Below are 14,976 nucleotides of genomic sequence, written 5' to 3'. Positions count from 1 at the left end.
CAGATCTAAAGTTGCTCCAAGGACAGATATAATCACTAACAGAAATGGACCCAGTGGTGTGTTATGCCAGTTGCGGAGAAAGAAATGACACTAGCTTTGTTGGGATTGAATCATTGTCCCCCAAGAAAATACACAGCTGCGACTTTAAGACACAGGCCACCCCCACTCCCCAGCTCACACAATGGTCTTTGCCGGCGCTGCTTCGCGCGACAGAGCTGGTAACTTGCCATTTTATCACCAATGGGTCTTTCTAGAGATGGAAATGTAACCGGCAGAGACTACGATCGCACGTTTCTGAAGATGCAAGCGGTGGATTTGCTGTCGGGTTTTAGCGGAGTTTGCGCGTCATCCCCGTTGTCTCCGGAATCCTCCTCGTAGACGTCGGACGTGGATGAGGCCAGCTGTGCGCGCTGGGTAGCTCGCGGAGACTGCAGCTGTCATTGATCTAGTGAACGAGCGGACACCGAGAGAAAGCCGTAAGTGTGACCCCCCGGTGCGGTAACAGCCAAAGGCACAATGACGCCCGTGTCTTGTCCCAAGGTGATTTAGAAGCGCCTCCTCCAGTGTTCACTGGGAAAGTTCGCACAGATGCGCGGGTGATGCTGGAGGAACGGGCTTTCCGGTACTCTGCATGGATGAGTCTGGGAGTCATTTCATGCCTATTTCGTTGGACTTGTCTTTTAGCTTTTTAAATAATGTATCCTATTCCGAAATGGTGGTTAGGTGGACAAATGAACAAGGCGCGCACACACACACACACACACACACACACACACACACACACACACACACACACACAGAGAGAGAGAGAGAATGGGCATGATGTAATGCACTTCAGACAATGGCTGGGGATTCTTCCCAATTAGCGTCACGGCGGTAGGATCGTCCGATTTAAAGGTGGCAGAAGCCTGGCGTGTCAAAACTGACTGTCACATATGGAATTAAACAGAAAACGCCAGCAGTAGCCTGAGCGAGGAAACGTGGAATATAGGGACCCAATACTGTGTCTCGCGCGCACACACACGCGCACGCACGCACGCAGAGTTCTGAGAAATGTATATAGAGTATTGCTCATTATTTAGTATGCCAGATCTCTCAACACTTACAAAAGGGACTGGCTAGACGTTGACAGACTGTGTGCTGTATTCTGTTCTTTTATCTGGATAATGTGAAAAGGCCCCGGGGCTTTGGGCAAGAATGCCACTGGCATGTTCAGTGACACAGACGAGAAACAGCAGTGACCAGAACACTAAAGCGCTCCCAATTATCACATAGTATTGGCCGTCAAATGTTGTGCCGCGGAGTGAACTGTGATGTGTGTGACATGGACTGAACGATGAGGTCATGCGGGAAGGGAGCTGTACCAGACTCCCACACAGACCCGCAGTCCTGTTCAGTAATGGTTACAGGGCATGTGCCTGATATACGCTGCCGGCGCGCTGCACCGCTAGGCTGAGCGTAATCGCGGTCTTTGAAATAGACGCTCCTATGGGCCGGTGGTGGTGTGGGTGTGTGTAATCCCCTTTTAAACATTCTCTTCTGCATTTTGTGATAATCATATTCCAGTTTGGGCAGGTATAATTGGCATGGCTGATTGGGCTGTACAGGCATTTCGTCCATTTCAGCAAAGTGTGTGTATCTGTGTGTACGCGTGTGTGCATTTGTTATTATGGATTGGTGCGTGTGTGCGCGCGCGCGTGTGTAAATACGTGTTTGGATTTTGGTATTCAATTTTGGTAATTGAAGATGCAGCAGGTTGGTTCTGCCTATTCATTCAACATGTAAATATGAGCGGGTGAATGCGTGTGCGAGCATAGTGTTTGTTTACGTGTTTGCGTGTGTGTCTTCTGTCTCCCATCTGTACTGCAGTGCTCAGTACTGTAGATTGAGCCATCTCCCTGTCCCCTCCGCTGCCGCCCATTCATCCTGGCTGAGTGAAACGCGATTCCTCCGTTACTCATCGGAGCACCTTTAGCTTTGCTCACCATCTCTCCTTCCCAGTTCTGCGCCTGAACTGGAGATGTCACACTTATTCTCTTTCCTGTTCTTGGCCACGAACTCGCCTGTCTACAATTTTAGTTCATTAATGCTGTGCCAAGCATTTCCCACTGTGTCCTTGAACTTGCCAGTGAACCTCAAACCTCTCTGGGCTACTGGGACGTAGCCTCCCCCCACTACTCACAAACACTTGGTATAGACCACAATTAGAGTTACTATCTCAATTCACTTGTCAAGCATTCCTCAGTCTTATCTTGCATTGCTAAGCTGCACTGTATGCTATGCACATTTAGCTATGTCTAACCATGTCTAACTATGTTTCATTTGCAATGCTAAAAAGCATAACATGTTATACATGAATCTTACAGTGGGGTAGTTTGACTAGATAAGGTTGTTCTTACGTTTTATTTTCAGATTTGTACAAGTACCTACATGCTTCCTTTTTTAATAGGTCCAAGTTAGTGACCTGTTTGTTACGGCGTCTTCATTCGTTGTAGCGACAGGAACTTTGTTGTATTTGGTCTGTTTCCAGGGTTTCAGTATGCAGCAGAGACATTGAGGACTGGACCTAGAAGCTCTGTGATAGACGTGTTCAATTTAGCGTAAGCTGCAGTCTTAGACGTCTGATAACGTAAGTTAAAGCGACAGTGGGCCCAAGCGCCAAGCACCAAACATCAGTTATTTCCAAGGAATTCAATTTTCTGGGCACAAGATTTGTGAGTTTAATTACACATTATTACCAAACAATGCTGTCAGGGCTCTTTACAACATTCATTTACAAGATTCTTTTTTTTTCTGTTCAGTAGTTGTAATAGTTTATTAACACAGCAGTTTAAAACATCAATTCATCTGCTTCTTTTCATGCTAAAAAAGATATGTTTGTAATTATGCCTGCTAGATGTTTCTTCTTAACTTCAAGAGCATAATCTCAACTTAAATTCCAAGGTAAATATTGGTTAAATTTTTTTTGTTGTTGATATTTTCCCCTAGTTGTTCAGCCCCGCGTCACATTCCTTCACTTGGTCTCACACACCAACAAGTGGTGGAGCAATTTAGGAAGGTGTACAGCAGTGCATCATCGCCTCCACCCCATACCTTACACATTCTTCTGAATATCAGTACATTTCCCTCCCTGACACTGTACGTGTCGAGCCGGTGGGGGGAACGAAGCACCTCGCGCTGTGCCAGAGGATGCAACCTCTCCAGACCCCGAGTGCTGACAAGCGCCACTGCGCTGTATGAAATATGAATCACGGCCTTATTCCTCCTGGCTGGACTTTTATCTTTGGGTTCCAGAGTTAAAATGAGGGCAAGCACATGTTTGGCACCATTCACCATTACTTTCACCCTCTTTAGGTGCTAAAATGTGTCCTATGAAATGAAGCTTGTTATAACGTATTACTTTAACTTTACTCCTTGTAACATTATCGTTCTGATTGCATTATAAGTTTTGTACTCGGTTATTTTTGTACATTAAGAAGGGTATGTTTAATCGACAAAGTAATGATGACTATATATCATATTAAATTTTACAAGTCAAGTCTCATCACGTCTATGTTTGTGTCTTATCCAGAGCTGAGGACTCAGCCTGGGTTTCCTTTCTGCTCTGAGCCTGTACAAAGCCTCCGTGTATTTGTGTGTAAGAGTATGTGTGTGCAGCACTAATAATGATGTAAGCTGTAAGATGTTTGGCTGTTCCAGGCTGTCGTGGGAGATGGTGCTAGGCTCTACAGCAGGTGCCTGCCTTTGACGTCATTCTGCGGGTTGTGTGTGTGCGCGCGTCTGGTGGTGAAATAGAGAAAGACATAATGTATGTTGTTGAATGCAATATTTCTTCTAGCCATATGTCATGGAGGTGTTGGTCCATATGTAATTAGATTGAATATATACATACAGGCATGTGTGTGCATGCCGTATGGTGTGTGTGAGAGAGCGATATGGCTCTCCGTGTGACTGTGTGTGCAGTGATTGAAAGGGAAACCCAGACTCTCTCTCTAAATAATTCATTGATTGGCATATGGCATGGGAAAGCAGGCACACGGATCCTTCCAATCCATTCATTCATGCCTCCACTGTTCTACTGCAGGCATGCAAGTACACACACACACACCCAAATCTCATGTATGCATTGGCCAGCACAACAGACCACATATGTCATAAGACCCATGCAGTTCTAAGCCAAACACTTGTTCCTCCTTCTCTTTCACATATCATAGCTATTCTAGTATAGATGTGCATCACTTTCATGTGCTCTGTCCCCATTTAGAGAGGCACTGTGTGGCAGAATGAATCATGTCTGCCATTGTTGTGCTGATTTATTCTGCTGAATTATTGACTCCCCTAATTTATTGCCTCCTCTTACTGTGGAGCAGCCATTCATTTCATTTGATTTCATTGAAATTTCATTTCATTTTCATTTGTTTAGTATAATTGTCTTGTCCAACAAGAAAGATTGTGTAAACAATATAAATGCTTAGATATTCTACAACTGCAGACTTACCAATACCATCTACTCTAATATGGAAGTATGCTGCATGTCAGAAAATGCTTCACTACTTCAGAAAACACAAACAAGCCAAAAAGGCTTCCACTGGTTGAGTATTTGCAAGAGCTAATAACATCCCACCATATTCTCTGATACCACAAAACAGTTCCAGCTGTCCTCATACCTATAAAGGACATAGCACTGTTGCCCTTGCAAGGTGGGTTAACACAGCCATATCTTCAGGTCAGTTTGTTACAGATCTCCTCCCTTAAGATTCAATAGACATTCAGGTTCGGGTCTAAACAGACTTTGTAAATAGCCGAGACAAAAGAGTCAAAGATGTACCTGTGGCAACATACCTCAGCCAGAGTGAGTAGATGAGGACTGTAGCTTCTAGAGGTTTAGAAGGAGTGTGCACTCTTCTAGCAGTTTGGAAAGACTGGGCACTGTTTTGGCAGTTTATGAATGTACACTCTTCTAGTGAATAAGGAGTATAATGTATTTTAGGATAAAATGTTCACTCTTCTACTGTTTCAGGAGGATTGTGCACTTATAGTAGTTTAGGAGAAAACATGCACTGTTCTAGTGATCACAAAGGTATGTGCACTTCTCTGGTGTTTAAGGAGGAGTGCCCACATCTTAGTTCCATAATTAACCCCCCCCCCCCCCTTTTTTTAAATCATCAAGCATAGGGAACCGCCAACAATCCCCTTAGGCTGAGTACCTTATTCAGACTATTCTATACCTGTTCTGGAGAGAACACAGTGGGGGTTGAGAGAGTGCTGGCTATTGCCCAGGCTTTGGTGATGCAATGGTAGCAGGGAGCCCATATGGGTCTCCAGCTGTGCTCATGGAGAGTCTGGGAGGCCCAGTGGCAGAGAGAGAAACCTGCTGCTACATAGCTGAGGTGTGTGAGAAACATCAGAACAGATGCAGTTTTCAACAAGGGCCAGGTTCTAAGTCATCTCTCCTCTCCTACAAAGATTTTTCACTCGTCTCTTATCTACCATAGAAAGGCACAGCAAAACTGAACATTTTATTTAAGTTCATATTCTATATGGCATTTTGCTACTTAAGGATCAAGCTATGTAATTTAATGCCTACATTAATGATAAAATAAAAATGAATGATGCGTTTTCACTGTTCATTAGTGTAGTGAATAACCTATACAAAAATAGTGTAACCAACCATACTATCATTTAATAGAGTAATAATGCACAACATTTAACATTCACACTGACAGTCAGTACTTACATAGTTGAAAAATTATATTGTTGGAATGAAAGAACCATCTCTTCTCCTGAAGTGCTTTTTTTAAAAAGAGGACCCTCGAAAAATATTTTAAGTCTCTAAAAAGACTAACAAGCAAAGGAAACTGATTTAACTGGGAAGATAGGAGAAATGTAATTAATACACTCCGTAAAGGTGGTAAATCAATACACTCCAGAGATATTCACGAGTCAAGTCTCAGGGTCCCTATAGAAACTTGGGTTGCCAAGAAGCACTCCGTTGCAAAGACACCAATTATGAATCACGTTTATATAACGCCTCTCAAACCCAAGGGTGCTTTACAGACAGAAATCAGCATTTACAGTCACACACACTGAGCACAGGCCCCTGGTGGACTGCACCTGGTGCAGCGGAAGAGGAGGTCGTCAAGGCCGGAGCACCCAAACAAAAAGTAGCCAACACTGGCTGAAACCTAATGCTAAGTGGTCTGCTAACCAGAACACGGCACTAGGATAATGGAGCAAAAGCTAAAAGCTGCTTAAAATGATATGGCGCTTACAAGATTGATAGCTAATGCATACTCCATCTAGACTAGAAAACTTGTCATCCCAACTACAGGCTAGGTAGTTAGCTAATTTGCAGGCTTGCTGTCTATACCAACCCGTGTTTTAAGATGTCTTATAATGCAACATGGGTGGGGTGAGGGAGGGATGGACCGAACACACTTGCGAAGCGCCGGCGCCTTCCTTGGATGTTACGTGGAAAGGAACTAGCGAGGGTTGCCATAAAGAGCGTGACAAACTAGAATAAATAAGTAATAGGTTTAACAATCACAGAACAAAACCATGGACAGACAGAAATAATGGGCTAACAAGATGAGTGCGAGATTTAGGCCAAAATGAAGACTAACGGAGAACAGTGATAATTATGAGCATTAAAACTTGAACACGCGGGGGTTGCACAAAACCGGGCTACGTAAGAGACAAACAATATCCAAGACGAAGACAAGTGAAAGAATTAAAAAGGAAAGCCAGACAACACTTGCGTACATGAACGGGGGAAAGGAAACCTAAACGGAGAGAAGAGACGAAAGAAAACCGAACGGGAGAAGAGAGGGGAATAAAATTTGACAAATACTTACGGGAATAAAACGTGGACTAAAACACACAGAGAAAATGTTACAGACAGAAAACACATGAACGAGAAGCGAGATTAAACAGGCGATTACTAAACACACCGTAATCACACCAAAAGGACAACCGTAATCTAACCAAAAACAGAACGACCGACAAAAAAAAGACCCAGGAACGGGGTTTACAAGGAATACAATTAGGGACAAACTCGGATCAACAAAGGCGAGGAGACACGGTACCATGGAGACAGACGTAAACTCGAAAACCCGGAAGTGACTATGTTGTCAGGGAAACGGGGAACGCTCTGGTCTGCGGACGGGACATATAGCATTCAGTGTCGTTTTGCCAGCATGCTTCCTTTTGACGCTGCCCGTAGCAGTTCGACCATGTCCTCCTGACTGATTTTGTACTCGAAGGTGATGATTAAAGGTTCATCGTGTACCCGAGAGAGAAAAAAAATGACCGATTATGGCCGTCTCGGAACTGACAGGCATCATCACGAGAGATCAAACAGAAAAGAAAGTATTATTCAAAGATCAGTTAAATTCTTGTTTTTGTAAGTCTCGAGTCGTGAGTCGAGTCACGAGTCAGTTAAGCAAAAGTCTTAAGTTGAGTCTCAAGTTAGTTAAGCAAAATTCGAGTCAGAGTCGAAACACGATGTTTTAGAATACGTCAGATTCGGGCCGCCATTTCTGATAGATTAATAAGTCCAAAAAGCTAACCAACTGCTTGGCAAACATGTTAAACATCAAATGTAAAAAAAAAATAAAGTTTGCGGAGAGGTGCAAGGCATTCTGGGAGTCCTCAGCATGCTCCTCGCCATTCTTCCACTGGCCCACATCCAAGTCTGTGTACAGTATCAATGTGTACATAGTAGAGTATATGATACATAGTTTGTGTGCCTGTGTACTACAAAAGGATCACTTTCATCACTTAGGATGTTACACTATAATTAGTAGTTTTACAATTTGTTACAGTGTGTTAAATGTACAGGGGTATTTTTAAGTCTTTTTGGGTTGTTAGTGGTTTAGTACGCCATCTGTCTGGAGCTAATATCACCCCTGAGATGTGGTCCATGTTTGGCATCAGAGGAGACACGAGACTGGAGGTTCTAAACTCTGTAGGAACAGGATTAGGAAACATGAGCCTGATGGTCCTGCTCTCTGTAGGAAGAGCAATCGGAGTAATGGTCGACCGATATCTATTGACTGGCCGATTTATCGGGTCAATTATTGCCTTGCTGAGATACTCTGCATCGGCCAATGCATGTGTTTACGAGGCAGCCCAGTCAATCTGCTGCAGAGCGCTTAAAGCGCCCCTTTTTGTATCCCAGACGTCGGTGGGTGCTGTGAAATAGCGCATGCCAATGTTAGATGTAACGTTTCCTGAGAGAAAATGAAAAAACTTTAATTCCTGTGTTCCAAAGCTTAATATATTTTATTGGTGACTCTTAAAACATACACAGTGTTTGCTGTCTGTGTAATTATACTGATTCTAGTCATGAAGCGAGAAAATGCAAATACCTGCTAAACTACCCAACAAACCTAGCTAAAAAAAAACTACAGTTCCTATCTCAGTTCAATCTGCTGTCATAAGAGATTTGACAGTTATATGATACCCAACGTTTGTTACAGTCAGTTGCATTTTCTCCTGGGGAGATTTAGCTTGTTGGGTTACATTAACAGGACTCTGAAAATGTTAATGTTATCCACTTGCCAACAACATTGTGGGGATGTTCGCTTCTAGCTAACATAGTTTCAGCACTTGTATATATGTGTGTGTGTGTGTGTGTGTGTGTGTGTCTCTCCCCCAAGATTGGAATAATTGGCTGAACTACACAAGGTACAGAATCTCCACTTTGTTACACCATTGTCATCTTTAGTCACTTGTTAGATGATATGAGCAGACTGTGCCAAAAGAGATTTTCGTTTGATCGTTTCAATTAGCTATTTGGCTTGTAACCGACTCTGTCAACACATACAAAAGTTTGCTTCTGGATAGTTTTGGGATGGCGGTGAAAAAGTTAGCTAGAGCTCTGTACTGTAACTCATACACCTTGCTGTTTTTTCATTACTTGCTACATTTTTTATTTAATATAAGTGCACTGCAGACAAGAGTACAAACAGACAATTACTATGCACTAACTATTTATAGTTAAGTAAATATTTATTTAAGTTCAGCAATTTTGTGTCTCATTTATTATTATTGGCCCATAAAAAGGCCATATCGGTCGACTACTAATTAAGACGTGACGGAGCCCATGACCAGCATGGACGTGCAGCATGGCCCTCTAAGCAGGAGTTGCGTGAAATTTAGGACACATACACACACACACACACACACACACACACACACACACGCATACGCACACACTGCCCTGATCTTCACTGGAGTAGCCAGCCATCCACTCTGTGTACGTACAGTCACATCCAGTATTCATGCTTCATGCAGCACTCACTGTTTACTGCAGTTATCCCGCACAAGGGGTCCGAAGGTATACGTGTGTGTGTGTGTGTGTGTGTGTGTGTGTGTGTGTGTGTGTGTGTGAGAGAGAGAGCGAGCGAGACAGAGACAGAGAGAGAGAGAGAGACAGAGAGACAGATTAAAACCATCACGCTGTACACACATCTTTCTAGACAGCGGGAGCCCAGCTGCGGTGATGGAGAGCACCACAGCTTGACGACGGCGTTGCTGCAACACACCCACTAACCCGCTGTTAATTAACCGAGGAGTTGAATCAGGTGTCCTAGAGCAGTGATAAGCACCAGCCTGGGCTGCGGTTGACCCTGGAGGACCACACACGGCCACTCCTGCTTTAGAACACACACCAAGCTGCTGTGTAAAATCCTCTGGCAATGCAACAGTATGTTGGTATAAAAATAATGTAACATAAAATGGACGTAGACTGTTGTATTTTATCACACACGCACAAGATCTGGGTATATGCTACATTAGTAAAACTACTATGTGATCACTGAAAGATTCGCTTATGACATAGAAACCTGCTGCATAATGTTTATAGCGCTAATGGGAACTTTTGTGTGTTTCAATGGTATTGGTATTAGGGTTAATGAGTAGGGGCTAGCAAGTCACTTAGCACATATAGATTGCTGGGCTTGATGTTTTGCTAGCTTCACGTTATCTTAACGTTACTATTGGATTTGAAACCTTTTATGTGACAGACCTCAAAAGATGAGGTTTAATAACCATGTCCACTTCCCAAGTATCGAATTTAGGATTAGCCGATGGATAGGTTTTAAAGGTATCATACATTTATTCCGTATTTTACATTTATTCAGTATTTTACATTATTCTCTGATGTCTAAAGAAGGTATGTGACTCTGATCAGCATGGAAAATGCCCAGCTGTGGTTTTACACACCCCTTTACAACTCTGTGATTTTGCCTGAGAATGAAACAAGCTGTTTTCTGTGTGTCTGGTTTGCAGCGAGGTAGTAATAATTCACAGACTTGCTGTCTGTGTGTCTGGTTTACAGCGAGGCACTGTGAAGGCTCATACAGAATCAGCATGTCACAATAAATCACTACATCCATGGAGCATTTAGGCATCCAGCAGTAGATGTTTGAGCAGGAGCTGATATGATGCACTCTGAAATGCAAATGTGCAAAGAAGTCATAGTTCAGTTCTCAAACAAAACTAATTTTAACAGATTGACTGGATGTCTTGTTTTATGAAGCCAATGCTCGCTAGAAGGATTGAGTTACCTATAGAAAAATCTCTGAGCAACCAAACTAGGGTTGAAAACCTGACAGGAATTGACAAAGATGCGTCTGATACTGTAGATTTATATGATAACACAGTTATTCAGTGGGACGCAGGCAGTAAAGTAACATTAATCTCCGTGTAAATAAGATAGGTCATCATACTATTGATTTATCGCTACAAGATCTTGACAACAACACAAAGCAAATTAAATTGGTTATCTCAAATTAAAACTTTCACCTCATGGCTGTCTACTTCAGGTTGCAGCTGGGGTTGTGTTGCCAGCAAAACCAGGACTGCTCATCTCTCGATATTATGCAAGGTTTGAGAAACTGTCCCCAGGGAAATGTGCAGAGCAAACTAACAACTTTGAATTAAAGTTGTCCAAGATGGTGTTCACTGTGAACATGAACCATGATGCTTTGGGTCTTTGGGAAGGGAATAAAAGTGCCAACATCCCCATCACGGCCCGGAACGGTTCCTTTCTCTACAGACTCTGCCAAGGTCGATGCTGCTGCTGCGCCGTGGTTGTGGTTTTGTTCCTGATGTAACAATATGAGGTAGGAGGCATGATGCATACGCTGATCCAGAATCCTAATCCATAACACAGTCAGAGGTCGAGGAGCTTGGGAAGTCATCAAAAGACACGTCCTTGGAATACGTACTTGACGGAGAGAACAAGAAACCAATAGCTGAACTCACGAGGCAAACACTAATCATTCAGACAAGCAGAACTAGGATTAAAACAAACAAGGCAAGGAGCTGGAACAGGACAACCCTTACAGTGAACACAAAGGCAATACAATGATCAGCAACATGGGGCTTAAATAGACAGGGAAGTACTGAGACAGCAAGGAACACCTGAACAGCGGTACCAGGAACTAAAGGTAAACAGCCACGTGGAGAACAGTGCCAACAACAACCTTGCGCTGGATGGGGAACCCATGGCACCTCACCATACCTGCAGAACTGTTCATTTGTATGTGCAAGTCAATTTTTAATATTGCCTGGGCTGGAACGTGGGTTGGTGTATGCAAATGGTGATAAATATTAATGAATCAGGACTATTATAAAACAGTTTAGAACTTGGCAATTGGCCCATTTTATTGCCCCCTGTTGTTGATGAGGAATTTACATTTGAGGGACACAACAGTGTTTTATGGTCATGGTATGTTAGTTTGCAAGGTCATTCAACTATGCCTACAAACAGCTTTCCGATCTATGGCACCTTTAAGTCCACTGCTCTACTGTTTCTGTACCTGCGACTGTTAAGGACACAGTGATTCAAACTTGATTCTAAAATATGTTGATTACACCTCAGGTTTAATCTTTAAAATAGAATAGGTACAAGCAAGAGATAGAGGAATGGAGTAAATAATAAATAAATAAAGGAATTAGCTGAATGGAATAAATAATAAATAAATAAAAGGAATTAGTTGAATGGAGTAAAAGTAAATAACCTTTTAATTATAACAAAATGAAGAAGATGGTTTTTAATTTCAGAAAGTATAGGAAATGTAGCTCATGTCTAATAAGTGGATCAGATAGAAATAGTGGGAATAATTTTGGTTTTTAGGAATTCAGATTTTATCTGACAACTTATGGAAAAGAATATTAATATGCTCTTTAGAAAAGCTTAAAAGCCTGTATTTTAAAGATATTAATAATATATGTTCTTAGTTTCATCTGAACCCAAACTACTTTACCATATAGAGGACAAATGTAATGACCTAAAATCTTTCAGTAGATACCAATGAATCCAAATGTGTAACTGTGCTGTACCTGTGTGTGAATGTTGGGAAATCTCTGTGTTCTCTGTGCAAGTCTCTGTGTTCTCTGTGCAAGTCACACTGGTTCATTTGCCTTGTCGTTTCTGTCACTGAACATTTTAAGTTCTAAAACATTATCTGTTATTGTTGTTAATATAATAGTGGCTCTTACAGTCTTGATAATGCAGAAAATCGAATCATGCAAATTAATTCACTAACCAATTTTTTATTGCATACTGTCATTTCTGATGATTGCTCATTGGGTGTTTTGCTTAAATAATCATAGCTTTCACATCATGAATGTAAATGGTAATAATATTTTGGGCTTTATAATGCAGGCCAGTTCTAACCATTTCACAACATTTTTGTGTTTTAATACATGACAAAGCATACTGCAATCATAATACATTTGCAATATTTGTTATGCCCTGTCATATATTTGTTATGCCCTACCATAAAGCCAACTGCCCACATTAGAGTGATGGGTGAATGTGTTGAATGTTGGTATATACTAGATACTATACAACAGTTTCGACCAAGTAATTTGACTGGAGAAAAGATATTCTTTATAACAGCACTGGAACTTTACAGGTGTGTTCTAATAACCATTAATTACATTAACAGTCATTAATTACCTTAGATCGGAACAAATTTCAAAAACATTCAGTTCATTACGAATGGTCAACAGGAGAGGTCAAAGGGGAGGAAAGAAGATCACCAAAGTTAGTGGCGCTCTAGAGCGATGCAACACCACCAAGTTGCTCGCAAGCTAGTGTGCAGGAAAAGGTTTGTGTGTTGCTCGGCAACAGTCCAGTCTCTGTCCAGTTGTGGGACTATTTGCATTGGTGGAACAATATACATTATTAAACAAGCAATCAAATCATAATCTGTTGTTGCTACTGGCGCTTATAGAACTGTTGTCTGAAAGCAGTATAACACTGCTGTGCTGTTATGATCAGTATCATCGTGGCTGTGATCATACGACTCTATGATCTTACGACGAATCACAGCTGTGCTGCTGTAGCCGTATTTCCCCTCGCGTGATATCGCTTATCGTTGGTGCTCGACAGAGAATCCCTGTGTGGGTGTAGGGTCGGCGGGTCGGCGGTCCATGCTAAGTGCTGTTGCCCTGTGCTGCTCTTGCGCAGGGGAAGATGATGTGTGAGGTGATGCCCACGATCAGCGAGGACACGGCCATGAGCCAGCGCGGCTCCCAGAGCAGCGCCTCGGACCCGGACTCCCACTTCGAGCAGCTCATGGTCAACATGCTGGACGAGAGGGACCGTCTCCTGGACACGCTAAGGGAGACGCAGGAAAGCCTGGCCCTGGCCCAGCAACATCTGCAGGACGTCATCTACGATCGCGACTCACTCCAGCGCCAGCTCAGCTCCGCACTGCCACAGGTAGACACACACACACACACACACACACACACACACACACACACAACCACAGCTTACCTGTAGAGCAGGTAGAGCAACACCAAAGTCATGGGTAATTTTTAATATGTAGCTCTGGATAAGAGCATATGCTGAAAATTGGATTAAACACACACGTATAAATGCACACACTTATGTATTTATGCACATAATAGACACACCACTTGCATCATTTTCATGGAATGGATTTGGAGAATAAGGTTCATCCTCCGTATCAAGTAAACACATTTGTTTCATATGTTGCGATGCTTGCGACTGGCACGGAGATAATTTTGCAGTATAACTTTTTCTGGCACACGCTCACCTCAAAAAGTACCAGGACCATTGGCTGAATGAAGTGTGAACTGGAGCATATTTTGTGTTTCTGACTTCGGGCTGCCGCGTAACCTTGATGACGGTTGTTTCCGTGTTTGCTACTCACTTTCATCACCATTACGGTAATCCAGGCTACAGGGGAGATGTCGGCACCAGCTGCTTTGGTTTTCTGGCTGGCTGCATTTGGCTGTAATTCCAATTCAAATTATTTTACATGCTGTCATACGGATCAAATCAGATGACCGGCGATTTTTCCTTCTCTCGGCTCTGTTTCTGTTGCCCAGCGACGGTGCGTGCAGCTTAGCGTTCCCCCAGGTGGAAACGCGTGCTGGTAATGTCAGTCTTGGTCTTTGGCTGCGATCGCCCTGGGAGTCTCTGGAATCGGAGATTTTCTTTGGCCTGAGGTGTACTGGCTGTGCTGCTTGCCCTCTGTAACCCAGGGGATGTGCCCACCTTAACAGCTGTAACCGTTTGGCATGTTAGCAGTATTCTGGAAGTACAATAAATCGAGGCAGAGCCAAAGTCTTACTGACTGCCCAGGTTCCTTGGCCAAGTTCATATGATGAAATAAGGCAGTAGAAAATGCCTTGAGAGGCATGTTGGTGGTGCTGGATCTGAGATCTTCAGGTTGTCTTGGAAACATGCTTGATTAGACTAAGTTTGCATTCATTATTAGTATGTACAGTAGTGTCTCCCTTAATATTACCTGCTCCTCTCGCACACACACACACACACACACACACACACACACACACACACACACACACACACACACACACACACACACACACACACACACTTTTGTGCTGTCTTCTATGGTTTTTGTATTCACTATGCCTGAATATTTCTGTTACCATCACATAACAATCAACTATAGTCTGACA

General features: G+C 42.8%; 1 protein-coding gene across 3 annotated transcripts in view; it reads left to right on the top strand.

Annotated features, from left to right (window-relative positions):
* The first annotated feature begins 206 nt into the window (after positions 1-206).
* Positions 207-14,976, top strand: part of ppfia2 (PTPRF interacting protein alpha 2) — a 155,994-nt gene continuing 141,224 nt past the window's right edge. For all 3 annotated transcript variants that reach the window (XM_035528095.1, XM_035528094.1, XM_035528096.1), the window contains exons 1-2: positions 207-476; positions 13,487-13,741. In XM_035528095.1, coding sequence (XP_035383988.1) covers positions 13,493-13,741 — 249 coding nt within the window. In that variant the 5' untranslated portion in view covers positions 207-476; positions 13,487-13,492. The remainder of the gene's footprint in view (positions 477-13,486; positions 13,742-14,976) is intronic.

The sequence above is a fragment of the Electrophorus electricus genome, chromosome 7 (genome assembly GCF_013358815.1).
Source record: "Electrophorus electricus isolate fEleEle1 chromosome 7, fEleEle1.pri, whole genome shotgun sequence".
In the NCBI taxonomy this organism is placed as follows: domain Eukaryota; kingdom Metazoa; phylum Chordata; class Actinopteri; order Gymnotiformes; family Gymnotidae; genus Electrophorus; species Electrophorus electricus.
Note: the sequence above shows the minus strand (reverse complement) of the source record. Positions and strands in the feature narration are given on the sequence as shown.